The 14,010-nt window shown below is 44.8% G+C and overlaps 1 protein-coding gene across 1 annotated transcript in view; it reads left to right on the top strand.

Annotated features, from left to right (window-relative positions):
* aqr (aquarius intron-binding spliceosomal factor) overlaps nucleotides 1–14,010 on the top strand; it is a 37,596-nt gene that overhangs the window by 2,251 nt on the left and 21,335 nt on the right. The window contains exons 8-20 of the mRNA XM_076165546.1: nucleotides 401–469; nucleotides 642–742; nucleotides 861–937; nucleotides 2,178–2,242; nucleotides 4,131–4,247; nucleotides 4,822–4,935; nucleotides 5,263–5,366; nucleotides 7,932–8,034; nucleotides 9,859–9,979; nucleotides 10,394–10,535; nucleotides 11,182–11,360; nucleotides 12,021–12,188; nucleotides 13,834–14,003. Of these exons, the coding sequence (XP_076021661.1) occupies nucleotides 401–469; nucleotides 642–742; nucleotides 861–937; nucleotides 2,178–2,242; nucleotides 4,131–4,247; nucleotides 4,822–4,935; nucleotides 5,263–5,366; nucleotides 7,932–8,034; nucleotides 9,859–9,979; nucleotides 10,394–10,535; nucleotides 11,182–11,360; nucleotides 12,021–12,188; nucleotides 13,834–14,003 (1,530 nt within the window). The remainder of the gene's footprint in view (nucleotides 1–400; nucleotides 470–641; nucleotides 743–860; nucleotides 938–2,177; nucleotides 2,243–4,130; nucleotides 4,248–4,821; nucleotides 4,936–5,262; nucleotides 5,367–7,931; nucleotides 8,035–9,858; nucleotides 9,980–10,393; nucleotides 10,536–11,181; nucleotides 11,361–12,020; nucleotides 12,189–13,833; nucleotides 14,004–14,010) is intronic.

Genomic DNA, 14,010 nt, shown 5'->3' with positions numbered 1-14,010 from the left:
TTATTTAGCTATTTGAGATATTGGTTTTAAACAATTGTCCCTACCAGATCACAGGTGAAAAAAAAGACTAGTTCTCATGTCCACTAGGTGGCAGCAGTAGACTTGGTGATCCGCCTTGGGTCAGCCCTACCCGTCTGTATCCTCTGTATCTGCATTAAACCGTGGGGAATAACTGCAGATGTCTCACTCTACAATCTGCTGCGATAGCCTGCTGCACTTTGATTGTTTCCTATAAAGCTCCTAAATATTTTAGTTGCTGACTTTTATTACGGGCTGAACTGTAATAAAAATATGTCATACATAGTCTGCTTTGACAAGTCTCTCATTCTCTCTCTCGTTCTCATTTTATCTCTCTCTCCTGCTCTCTTTCCCCCCTCACCCCCCTTCCTCTCCACCTCAGGAGGTGGATTTGATCAGAGAGCAGGTGCAGCAGCTCATTTCTCTGCCTATGTGGATGTGCCTCCTACCAGTAAGATACCAACCTTTTACCCAATTTCTAGCTTTACCTCATTGGCTGTTGGCCCATATTTAGTAATCATGTTGCTTGATAGCCTCCCATGATAGAACCATCACCTTGTTATGCCGTAATGCCCCGGGTAAATATGGCCCTGTATTGATGCATTCCTCTCTCACGTTCACAGTCCCGGCTGCAACACGAGCTGAAGAAAGTCCCAAAGCTGCAGAAATTCTGGAATCTAATCAAGAAAAAATCTGATAAGATGGACGCTGACGCAGCCCAGCAGTAATACTATTTTCCTCACTTGCGCTTTCAGATCTCTACAGGCTAGAAAATGAAGATGCTTTCTGCCCTGCGATGTTTTCTAATTCCTCTCTGAATTGCTCTCTGTGTCTTCCCTCAGGGCTCAGAGAGAGAGGACCTTCCTCTCAGCTCTGATTAAAAAGTTTCTCGGCGTACTCACGTCCATTCCTCCAACAGGTAAACAGTGAAACACATTTATTTCCCTTAGTATACATTATGACTTCTCATTGCAGTGTTTTGTACATAATTCCTTAACAAACAAAATGAGTAAGAAAGACACTCTCACCTAATGGGGCTATTAAAGCAGCATTATAAATCTGCACGCGGTCGGTATGGGATGGTATCAGCTTTTAAATGCAATGTCAGTATTGATCCAAGCTTTTTACTGCTGATGCTTGGCTCATTGCAGACTTCCCCCCTTTAATACGACGCAATAATACGATCAATCTGTAACAGCAGCGGAACACAGTCAGTCTGATGCCATTAACTTAACAGGGAATTTTCAGGTCACTGTTTTGTGCCTGCATTTGTATTAAGATTCTTACTAAAGCACACATTGGCTCTGCGGCGGTCCGGGCGGCCGGTGCAGCTCTCCCAGCGACTCGCCTCCAAAGATAGATGCAAAATGAATCATACCAGGTGCCTCTGCCTGTGACTTTGGCCCCAAAGCAGGTCTTTGTTTGTGCTCTCTGTGTGCTTTTCCCCTCGTCGTACGTGCACTTGGGCTGCCGTTTGCCGGCGACATTGAGTGCGAGCAAGTGTTAAGTGGCACTCCTCAGTCCAGGCCCGTACTGGCAGCCAGAAACACACTCCCATGCTTTTCATCACTCTCAGTCGCAAAAGTCATTCCTCACTTTCATTTTGGTGCAGACAACCAAAGGGGCACTTGCACCAGCTGCCACAGTGCCATCAGCGCCAACTGTTTCGTTGTAATACAGGCCGACACCAAGCCCCCCGCCCCCACACACATACACCCCCACCCCAGTCCACCTGAATGCTAAAAACAGAACATGGCGTGTTTGTGTGTAGGCAGGATTAAAACCTGACAGAGTAGTTTACAATCTATGGCTCAGCAAGATCCCAGTCACTCTGCTGCATGTTTCAATTCTCACACACAGACACACAACACACGCGCGTGCACGCTCACACACTTAATGTGGACTGCTCCCAGCATGCTCCTGTGCTGGCCACGCATTCTTTCATAGCGAGGCTCACACACTCGGCGTGGTGCCACGGTGTTGTTCACATGCATTTGTTTTCCCCGCATCCTTGGTGAACACACCCCCACCGCCACGTCTACGGTTTCCTGTTTCTAACCTTGTGTGTGCACGTTTTTGCCGGGGGTGGGGTTGGGGGGAATTGACAATAAGCATATCTGTGTCTGAACTGAAGCGCTTTCATTCTTCATTTTCTGTAGGCGCCGTAACCATGGACAAAGTGCATTACTGTGAGAGATTCATTGAACTCATGATTGATTTGGAGGTAAGAATCAACCTCCATCCCGTCACCTTATTCAGCGAGTAAATGCCTCGGCAGCGTCCAGCTGTGCCGCCTGACCTCTCTCCCTGTAGAATGAAACAAAAGACAGTATCAGAGCAACGGTGAAAGATAATACATTCAATATTACCTTTTTCTGTTGCATATTTGATAACATTTATGCAAAAACCTTTTTAGCCAGGCGCTCATTTCCTCTGCGCACCTTCAGCACAAGAAGTTATACCTGCTTAACCATTGTATCCTGTATCCTGATGTATCCTGTGTCCCGTAATCCTCAGGAAGTGGTTTAGACATCCATTTCTGCAGAGCTCGCTGGCCTTTTGTCCTTCATATTTTATAGCCAACTCAGGCCCAGCAGCCACGGTGGATAAATGTCCAGCCTCAGCTCCTCTGGATGTATCTCTGTCATTGCTGTCTGCAAAGCGATGCAGTATATGAAACACTCGTCTGTGATCAGAGTAGGAGAGAGGTTATGTTGAGACCTGGTGGCTTTTGACATCAGGTTTAAGTTTGGTGATGTGCAGCCTTTATCTTTTTTCCTTTCTTTGTACCTAAATGCAATGCAGACCAGGATGAGAATGGATCTGTTATGAGGGTTATTAAGAGCAGCTCTATGTGTCACATTCACATCCCCTCACACATTATGTACAGTTGCATCATTTTGAGTCACTGAAGGCATCATGGATTCAGGTACATTGTGATTTGGGATTTATACTGCAAGTTCAGCCACCTGAGTTACAGACTTTGCATTTGTTGGGGTGCTACAATACAGCATGAAGGTGATGAGGATTCATCGACATTATCAAACAGATTAAAGAGAAGTCTCAAGCTAATTCAATTTATTTTCCTAGTTTTAGCATTGAGGTTGGCTCTCATGATGACACAATGTTGTGTAGTCAAGATTGTTGCTTGTGCTGCCCGTGCAGATCTCCTGTTACTAGCGAGGGAGCTGAATAGATTTCATCTGGCCGCCTGCTGACAGGCCGGCCTTGCCGTTCCTGGCAGTGGCCGGTGGCCAGCCATCCGGCGGTCTCCGGAGACATCTCCTGTCCTTCAGCCCTATCCTTTTACAAAGCCTCAGTTGCCTGAAATCCATACTTCCCCTCTGTGATGATGACTTGAAAATTAATGCAGGGAACAAGATCCCTCTTTTCATGCCTGTTTTATGCTGGCTGTCAGGGCCGCGTGGAGATCAAAGATGGCTGTGGGCTCTAAAGGTTACCTGTTGTCTCTGTGTTAAGGTATGCTGCCTTTGATGAGCAGAGTTCAGTGAATAAAATAATAAATAAATAATAGAATAATATTTTGTTTTGTTGGTGTTTAGCATGTCAGGATTCCCATTCACGTGCTCTTCCACAGAGCTGTTGGTTGTTTCCCTACAGCCTCGCTCAGCCTTTATCCTGTGATACGCTGAACCCCTTATTTGTTCTCTGTGCTCCAGTCGCCCTCATTCTCAAGCTGTCAGTCCATCACGGTGTTCAATATGTCTTTGTAATATTCCAGGCAGAGAAGCTCGGTTATCTTCCGTTTCTGGCTTGATGTCATGTTCCCTGTCTGCCTCACATATCATTGTCACTCTGGATGTTTGTTCTCGCTTCGGTCGGTTCTAAAATAACCCCAAGAACACATCCGCAGGAATATTTATAGTTCCTCTCTAATCGAGACGCTTGGGACAGTTGTTTCTTGAGGCCTGTGAGAGGCAGTTGTCCATTAGGCATTAAAATAGAAACACTAATGTGGGGATGACATTACATGTATGTGCTGTATGTTACACACAGTAACAATTATCTTTCACACATGTACACAAGTATGTACAAGTCACACATGTAATCATAGAGGTCCGTGTTATAAACATTGTATTCTGTGCTTCTAGGCCCTGCTGCCCACCAGGCGCTGGTTCAATACAGTGTTGGACGACTCTCACCTGGTGGTGAGCTGCCACCTGTCCAGCCTCATCCACAGAGAGAAGGAGGGGCACCTCTTCTGCCAGGTAGGTGGCACCATAAAACACAAATAACTCATCTATAAGTTCAGAGGGTATTTACATTTAAACTCAACTTCATGCCTCTTTGCCTGATGGGAAAGCCATCTGAGGTGTTAATGCCCTCCAAGATGATTGGAGACAAGTTGACACCGCGGCTAAGTTTATATGCATCTGTCTCATCATGAATCATTCAGTAATCTTAACTCCTGCAAAATTGAGTCATGGATAGAATTCATGTGAAATGAAAATGCTGCTAGCTTTGTGTTGTGAATAAAGCAGAACTTCTGCTAATGTACAGAAGTAAACTCTTTGTGGAGGCGTGGGGCAGAGACGGCTACAGTGTCAAAACAGAACAGAAGGAAAATCTCAGCGCACCTACAGAAAGGCTAAAGGTGCTAGAATAACGCATCCGCTTTCTGAATAACTTAGCACTGGGTGTGATAGAGCAGCCTACAGCTTACGTGGGCATGAGGGGATGAGTGATTAAGTTTTCTTTTGAGAAGGTGAGAGTGAGAAAGAGAAATGATTGGTTGGTTGGTAACAGGAGAGAGTTACTTATTGTATTGTCTTGCCTCAACAGTTGCTGGACATGCTGAAGTTCTACACAGGTTTTGAGATCAATGACCAGACCGGCACGGCGCTGACAGAGAAAGAGATGACCACCCTGCACTACGACAGAATCACCTCCCTGCAGGTAGACGTATAGAGCAGGACAGACAGACGGACATGCAGTGCCTGGTCTCTCCTCGTTTCTCCTCATCTCTGTCCTTCCTGCTTTGCTCAAGATGCTCTTTATGTCCTGTAGGCAGCACTGCTCTGTCTGCGTGCCGTTGTGCATGTAGAGTGTATGACTTAATGCTGCAAGAGAGTGCAATAGGAATATAAAGTTCTGCTGGTTACTGCCAGCTGCTAGATCGAGTGTCTGAAATGGGATATTGAGGGAAGCAATGCAATGTTTTGTACAGGGGGCACTAAAAGTTTACCATAAGGATGATAACAATGTGTGTTTTCTGTGTTGCAGCGGGCGGCCTTTGCGCATTTCCCAGAGTTGAACGACTTTGCTCTGTCCAATGTCGCAGCCGTGGACACTCGTGAATCCTTGACCAAACTGTTTGGGAATCTCAGGTAAAACACAACATAAGCGAAGACAACATTTGATCAAAACAGTGATGTTGAGGACAGGTGGTGCAGGACGAAATGTCTTGCCCATCGCCGTAGAGACAGAGAGACCATAGAGACACGGTACTTAGTCAAAATGAAAACAATTGGCCATGTTTGCATATTGTTAGCCAATGAGGCGTAAGGAACAAAAAGTGACCTCGGACGCTCCACCAGCTGTAGCAACACCGCTGCAGAGTAACTAAACAGAATAAGTTCCCAGCATGTGAATATGCTGCGCGCACACGCACAAACACACACACACCGGGTGTACCATGATCCTTCCACTTCTGCTGTACTTCCTGACATACAAGCTGTCACTATATTTCATTTATGTAGAGCACTTAGGCTTCTGCATGCCCTTAAGAGCATGCACTGTAATCCCTCTCAGCAGGGTGCCTGGCAAAACCAACAGACGCACACACAAGTGATTCTAAATCCTAAAATAATAGAAATTCCAGTTGACGTACAGGCACACACACACGCAGGCTTACGTCTGTCTTGTTGCTGTGATGCAGCAGCAGCATCACCGTCGCCGCCTCACAACCCTGCTAAATAGCAGCTAGTAAGCCCTTGAACAGGCAGCTGGTACCAGCCAGAGAGAAAGGCATGCCTCATTAATTTAATCGATTTGCAGTGGCTTGAGAATAAACTCTTTGAACAGCTGTGTTTGTCAGATCATATTAGCTTGCTAAAGAGCCAAAAAGCCTCCTTACTGTGATGGACTGGCCTCTGTTTTCACTCGCACATGCACGTGAAGGGCCGTGAAAACACATTTATTAGGGTTTTTCCAACCTTTTTTTGAAATTTGATGTCATACTAGAGTTTTAAAAAAAATGAAACTTAGAGGTTGTGATGGTGACTTTGGTGCACGATGACATTTCCTGTTCTTATCCATTTATTTTCCTATTGAATTGCAGATGCATAAACCCCACGCTAAGTTTCTTTGACTCAGGCAGAGGGATATGAGCCAAAGCTGAATCAATCTGCTGAACAGTTTTTTTTCGCAACGTCTACAAGCTCTGCTCCTCTTCCCACTTGAACAATAGCTTTGAACCGTGCAGAACTGTCACCAAAAGCAGCTCCCGGGTAACTCCCAAAATGCTGACCAGCTTTGACGAGGCACTTTTCATCCAAACACCTCACTCTAATGCCATTTACTCCAATCGCGTCACCCACACGTTAAGCTCCCAGTCACCCGCCGCTCTGAATTTATCCACTAAGTCCCGCAAACACAACTGCAGCGTTATCATATAAGCCTTACATATGCACACACACACAGAAATGTGATCAAAGAGCATGCCGCACTTGTGAAATGTAAGTAAAATTGACAGGACTCATCACTGTATCAAATATTTGGTGTGTTTCTGTGCATTAGTTCGTCAGTGACCTCAAATGTAACTAAGGCCATTTGAAGCACAGTGGGATATTTAAAGGATTATTAAGGATGAGTGTCCTAAAAGTTTGCTTTGAAAAATAGATTGATTTCTGTAGCTTAAATCTAATGAGCCAAGTTGTGGGAAAGCTTAATGACTTCAATTATAATATTGTCAGTTTTGCATTAGAGCTTGTACTTTATACCAAGACTACATGAATCCTATAGAAACATAATGGTGTCCTCTGGCAATTAGTTTAATGATTAAGTTCCCCCTGAGCTGGATTTTTCCACAGGGATGGTGAGTTTTGCATCATTAAGACGAGAAAACACGCTCTGCCATCTTTACTGTACCCTGCCAGTCGCCCAGCTCAGCTGTCAAGCCAGTGCTTAGAGTGACTTGTTATGCTTGTGTTGTTCTGTTACCAAGGGCAGGAGTGTCCGCATGACCCATAACAGGTCACCCACCGGGCCTCCAAACTGCTGCATAGGCAGAACTGCCACCCAAGTGCCCAAGCGTGGCATCAGGAGCAGCAGACTGCTCGCACGCACACACGTATAGTCTGTCAGTGCCATGTGCGATTCTCCAAACCCATCACACTGTGTCAAGACCCCGCTCCTCCTTGTGTACACGGCCCTGCCTGTGTCACAATGTATCACGCTTACTAAACAGGCCTGTATGCAGAAAGGCTCGCCGCAGCTCTGAGACGGAGATGGGTTTTGATTCTCATAATCCTGTCACATCAGTGTGCCCCTGCCTTTTAACATCCACGCGCTGACGGAGCAGGAGTGTCAAAGCAAACAGATGAATTGCCCTGCGCTCACAAGCACAAAGTATTAGATAAAGCTGTATATCTTTGAGCTGCTGTTTGAAAAACATATTCCTCAGGCAAAATAAGTGTTTCTAAAATCAGTCTGAACATGCAAAGTGTGTATTTTTATACATTGGAATGCACCAAAGTAATGTTTAGTTAAGCATTTTTCACAATAACTGGACAAATCATGAGCTCATCCCTGTGTTTTCTTACAGTAATTAGTTAAAGTAAATAACCTGCTTACTCTCATCACTGAGCTGAAAGTGTAATATTGATAATGTTGTTTATTTGTTCTAATTTTCTCAACCTTTTTCTCATGTATTCCCTTATCTCTTCCTGTAGTCCCAAAACACTCCACCAGGTGGCCTCTTATTTATGTCTGTTGCCAGAGCTGGCTGAAGGTCAAGAAAGCACCTATGAGAAGGAGGTTCTCCTTGAGCTGCTGGTAAGTCATGTCTTGACTTTTATTGAACCGCCCATGAGAGCGTCTCAGTTTTTCCACCCTGGCTCTCCCCCTGTGTGCTGTGTTTGTCTCGCCACAAGAAGTACCGTTCTGTTTCAGATTGGTTATACAACATTGTATAAAGGATATGATTGGTGTTACTGCATGTCTCAAGCCAATTATTTTCTGTAAGAGTAACTTGCCTGGATGTGCCACGGTTTAATTTATTTTGCAGGAATTCAGTTAATAATTTGATCTTGAAACGTTCAAAGCAGTACCCTCTTGACTGCCTGTCCCTCTTGAATTAGCTTTTTAATCCAATTACTGCTTTTTGGGGGCATTAGTGAGGCATACATTCAATCGGGGACAGTGCTGATGAGGGATAGAGATCCTGTCTTTCCATTATTTTGTCGTTCTGGTCTTCTCCCCCGCACTGTGCACTCCCAACCGTCTTTGTTTGAAACCCCCTCCAGCAATACTGCTGTACGTCTCCGCAACCCACACTAACACATGCCTCTTTATCAGAGTGGAACTTCCAATGCTGTCCTGCATTTCTGCGTTATTACCCACTCAGACCCTCCCCTGGTCCTCTATAAGAAAAGTGACATCTCATAATTATCTGGTTGTTGTTGGAGACGATGTCAGGGGACTTAATTGTGTTCGCCTGAGGTTGCCCCCAACGACTGACATCTCTGATTGGGTATCCGGGATGCATGCGCACTGAAGTCGAGGATCCGGAAGGGAGTATTCCTGCTCCAAAGTTGAGGCAGTTTACTGTCTGATGGAACAGATGAGCTAGTTTGTATTCTGCCAGAGATATCACTCTCTCTCACATAGTAAATAATTTATGGTACAGGAACTTGTGCCAGAGGAGAGAATCGGCAGTTGTGCTGGGAATGTACTGAATTGAAATGTCAATATTAAGATCAATAAGCGCCCCCTCACCTGCAATGCATCATTCCATGGAATGATGTACAACTTGATACATTTTGGGAAAATGTTGACAAATAGTGTTGAATTGTTGCTGGTGAATCGATCTCCCTGCTTGAATCCATCCAATGTCTGAAGTAGTGTGTTCAAAGAATCCGCAAGCCCTAAAATAGCAATAATGAATAAAATGAGTCTTTGGTCAATTTTTACCATCCTTTAGAAAATCAATCATGAAGTTCATTTTGAAAGTTTGCGCCGATAAATACAATCCCCCTGTGCATTATAACTTTGTAAATCAAAACCAACCAAAAAATCAGGTCCCTAAGGTCCCTGTCCCATCTGACTGTTCAATAACCTTGATTACATACTGGCAGACGGGGAACTTAATAAGATTAGGCTGTTTATTGCAGCCAAGTGGGACACATGCGGTATTCAGAGCAAAAGGGGGTCATGCAGCTTCTGTACCGTGGTACTTCATTCAGCCGTTCCTCCAGGGCTCTGGGGCACTCAGTTTTCAAACTACAACTAAATGAAAAGTGCGAAATAACAGGCAACATGACTTGCTCTCCAGTTCAGACTAAATACTATGTCCAGTTGCTTTTCATCTTTGCACCCTTTGAGATAGGACAAACGGCAACCCACACATTTCTACAAGACGTAGGCTAAGATGACATGATAAACGGCTTTAGTGTAAAGCAGATGTGTACAGTGGGTATGATGTAACAGAGTGGTGGAGTGACCTGGATTTGTTTTCAAAGTTACTTCATCACGCCTTGTTATGTAGACTGATGGAGATGTACATGCTAGAGACAGAATTAACTAAATTTCTCTGTGACTCTGTGTTTCATTCTTGTCTCTCTCTCACCATCTCGCTCTCTATCTGTCACGCATGCACAGGTCTCCCGTCATGAGCGCAGAATCTCTCAGATTGAGCAACTTAACCAGATGCCCCTTTACCCTACGGAGAAGATCATCTGGGATGAGAACATTGTTCCGACAGAGTACTACTCAGGCGAAGGTGTGTGTAATTTTTATGCGGATTTCAGTTTGGTGTGTCTGTGTGTGAGCAAATGTGCGCGCGTGTCCATCCAGCGCCTTTTACACTCAACCGTGTACCCCAATCCTGTGTTATCCCCTGTTGAAAGGGAATCCTCTTAAGATGGCAAGGACACTTTCATTCAATGAGATACAAACCACCATTGAAACAACAACAACACCCTTTAAGCATATTACTTGTTAACTGTAACAGTGCAGTAGTCAGGGTAAATGCTGGACTCTATGTATTAAGGACAGGAGAGTGGCTCCAGCTAAAACTGCCAACTAGTTTTTAATGCAATTGTAATCACAAGACTTGATAGTCAGCGTTACACATGTATTTAGTTGTTTTTTCAATCCATTCCTCTCTCTGTCTCCACCTTGATCTGCATTTTAGGCTGCCTTGCTCTGCCTAAGCTGAATCTCCAGTTCCTGACCCTCCACGACTACCTGCTAAGGAACTTCAACCTTTTCCGTCTGGAGTCTACCTACGAAATCAGACAGGACATAGAGGATGTGGTGTGGCGCATGAAACCCTGGTTAGATGTCCTGTTATCTGTTCTGTCCTGAATTTCCTCAATCATTTTCAAGTCCAGCTTCAGATATGTTATGATACACTCGGTGTGGATCGTTGAGAATGTAATCTGAGTATCAATGGACACCATGCATTATAGGTTTCCATTGACTTAGGATCACAACATTCAGGTTCATTGACAGTTGACAGACAATGACTACTTTCATCAATGAGCTAAGAAAAACTCCCCGTTTCATTTTACACCTGTGAACCCGGTCCAGTGTCTTTACGTAGAATCTGATATTAATGTGCTCCTTATTCAATTTTTTTTATCTGAGCAAGTTATTTTTGGGTCCATGTGCTTTTTAAATGGCCGCCCTGCGTACAAGCCGGTGCTCTATTTCAGTGTTGCTCAAAACAGAAGTAGAACATGTAAGCCAAATACTGATGAAAGGCTTAAGTGTTGCATTTTATAGCAGAATCTACTCATGAATATATGTTACTCATACAAAATACTGTTCCTTTTTTTCAATGCAAAGTCAAGTTAAAGGAGAGCAGTGAAATCAAAGAGCTACAACTACTGGGAATGTTATTATAGGATTGATAAATGGGTGTTTCAGTGTTCCATTTTGTTCCAGCATTGTCTAACGTTTACGTCTTCTTTTCCCTAGGCAATCAGAGTACGGTAGTCCGGTGTTTGGAGGCTGGGCAAGGATGGCTCAGATGATCACAGCTTTTTCCATAGTAGAAGTTGCTAAACCCAACATTGGAGAGAGCTGGCCTGCTCGTGTCAGAGCTGATGTCACAGTCAACCTCAACGTACAAAATCACATCAAGCACGAGTGGGAAGGTATCAATATACAGTTTTCATTCATCTACATGCATCTAAATTGAGTTGAGTTGAGCCTTCTTGTGCAGCCAAGTAGCCCACTCTCTTGTCTTGCTGTGTCTACTAACAATCATCCCAGTAAGAGGTTCAATCTACCTCCACCACTCTATTCCATCCTACTGGGTCTTGACACATGACCCTTCACTGCTTCATGCGTCTATAAAGACGTACCTTAGAGTTGACAACCCTGTGAAGGGGCATGTCTTGCAATGGTGATATTCTTACCAAGACTACTGTCTAGGCGATACACTTAAGCTGTAGAATAGTAGGGTGCACAGTGAAGTATGTAGCAGGCCAAATGCCATAGTTGCAATAGAAAAAGCCGTTTGCTGCCTGCACTTACGGCCAGGATCTCACATCTTTTCTCCACACTTGCTTTCCTTGCTCACTCACCCTTTTATTATGGTTTCACTTACTCTTGTGTAGTTCAGAGGAGGTGTGGAGTGTTATTTCCTTCAATTCACTGACCCTTTCCCCGTTGTATCATTAGAGCTTCATGTTTTAAAGATCAGGCAAGTGCTGACTGAGCAGTATCTCTTCGAAGCTCAAAACTCCCCAACACTCTCCTTCCTCTTCCACTCTTGCTATCTCACTCCACTTTCTGACCTCTATTCGCTACAGGTCTGCGGAAGCACGATGTTTGCTTCCTGATCACAGTGCGGCCCAACCTGCTCTACGGCACACGCTTCGACCGGCGCCAGGCCTTTGTGGACCAGACGGGCTTGGCATATGTGAGAGGCTGTGAGGTGCAGGGCATGCTGGACGACAAGGGACGTGTCATTGAGGAAGGTAGGATCACGTGTGCTGCCTGAGCATGTACACACACACACCGCTGACACATACCATCCGTCATCCCATCAGACCCACTACATCCAATCACCCTGACCGACCAACCCCCGAGAGAGGGTCAGAGCCGTGTCGCCATGGTGACAGTCACAGTGAGACCTGACCTGTTCACATTAACTTTCCATTAACCTGAGGTCGACAGCAACACCTGAGAGCTTTCTCCCCTGCCCCCGCTTTATTTATTAGATTTACCTGAAGGGCTGCGTTGGTTATATGTGGATGGATGTGCTTCGGCCAGAGCAAACCAAACCTGCCTGTTCTGCAAAATACAGTAATGTGCTGTATAGACTATACCCACTTTTAGGTGCTACTTCCCTACATTCCCTACACTATGAGTATTAGTCTTGTGTGCAGCGACACAAACTTCAAATCTCAAACCCAAAAGTCAGGACTGAATGCCTTAATGCTTGGATCACCTGAGGTAAGTCTGCTATTCCAAGCTTGTGCCTTTTCCCTGCCGGTGCATGTAGTGAAGCACCATGTCCCCTATCCTCTCTCATCTGTTTGAATTAAATATGCAGAAGCCAGGGCTTTTCTGAATAGACACTCAGTTAGAGAGCATAACTGCTACCAGAGCTGGCTGGGTTAAACTTTTAGAGCCCCAACGGCAATGACTGCTGCTCTGGCTCACTGGCTTGTGAGGTGTTGTCACATAAATCACTGGCACTTGTTGAGGTTATGAGCCGACACAAGATGAGAGGCACATTTTGGGACACTGACAACTGACAGCAAAGGATTGTTTTGTCCAGGGCTCTCACAAGTATTTGTGTCAAATGTGTCAACTATAACAATTATATTTAGATGACTGAATGCATGCATACGAGTATTACATTATGTGTTCAGTTAATCCCACCTTTTAATAACTAGCAGTTTATTATAATAACGCAAACCTAGCTCAGCTGTTCACACACTGTGTCCCAGCTGTTCACATTGTTATTTCATGGAGCTTAAGGTCTAGCTTCCACTCTTCAGCTATCACCACACTCAATTTAGTACAGGGGATTTGCTTTTCCCCACACGGTCACGCACACACAGACACACACAAGGGCCTATGGGATTGAGTTTCACTATCATGCTATGTATTTAGACATCTGTGAAGGCTGCACTTGCTGCACCACACCGGCTCCCTGTGGGGGAAAGCCTATAGCCCTCGGCCCAGCTGTCAGTCATCCCAATGTAATTCCCGCTCCTGCCTGAGAGGCGTCACTGCGTTTAGGCTTGTTGCTGTAGATGGGGAACATATTGCTCAAGTAAGCATTAATGTATTATAGCAATTACAGCATAACCAGTGAGAGTAGCTGCTTCCCCAGTGGCCCAGACTACGATATTAGTTACATGCTCGAGAATCAGACTTGTTCAGGTCAGCTTGACTGTTATGCGTCCTCTGTGCACCGTCTTCAAATGAAAATAGATTTCCAAATGTTTGACTGTGTTGCTGATTACTTTACCATTTTATGGTTCTGCTGCCCACTAAGTCTTTTCTTTTTTCCCCGCTTTGTACCATAAGAGTGTAACAAATTGTTCCAAATTATCACTGTAGATTATTTCTACCACTGGACTGTAACAAGTACTTTCCACTCTCATCTAGGGCCTGAACCAAAGCCTAAGCTGCGAGGAGACTGCAGAACATTCCGCGTATGGTTGGATCCAAACCAGTATCAGCAAGACATGACGAGCAGCATTCAGAGTGGCACAGAGGACCCATACGAGACCTTCAACATCATCATGAGGCGCAAACCCAAGGAAAACAATTTCAAGGTTTGTC

Source organism: Genypterus blacodes, unplaced genomic scaffold (assembly GCF_046128005.1).
Source record: "Genypterus blacodes isolate CSIRO-AG114 ecotype Tasmania unplaced genomic scaffold, CSIRO-AGI_Gbla_v1 ptg000147l_1, whole genome shotgun sequence".
NCBI classification, from domain to species: Eukaryota; Metazoa; Chordata; class Actinopteri; order Ophidiiformes; family Ophidiidae; genus Genypterus; species Genypterus blacodes.
The sequence above is the reverse complement of the archived record's forward strand: the minus strand, read 5'-3'. Positions and strand labels throughout refer to the sequence as shown.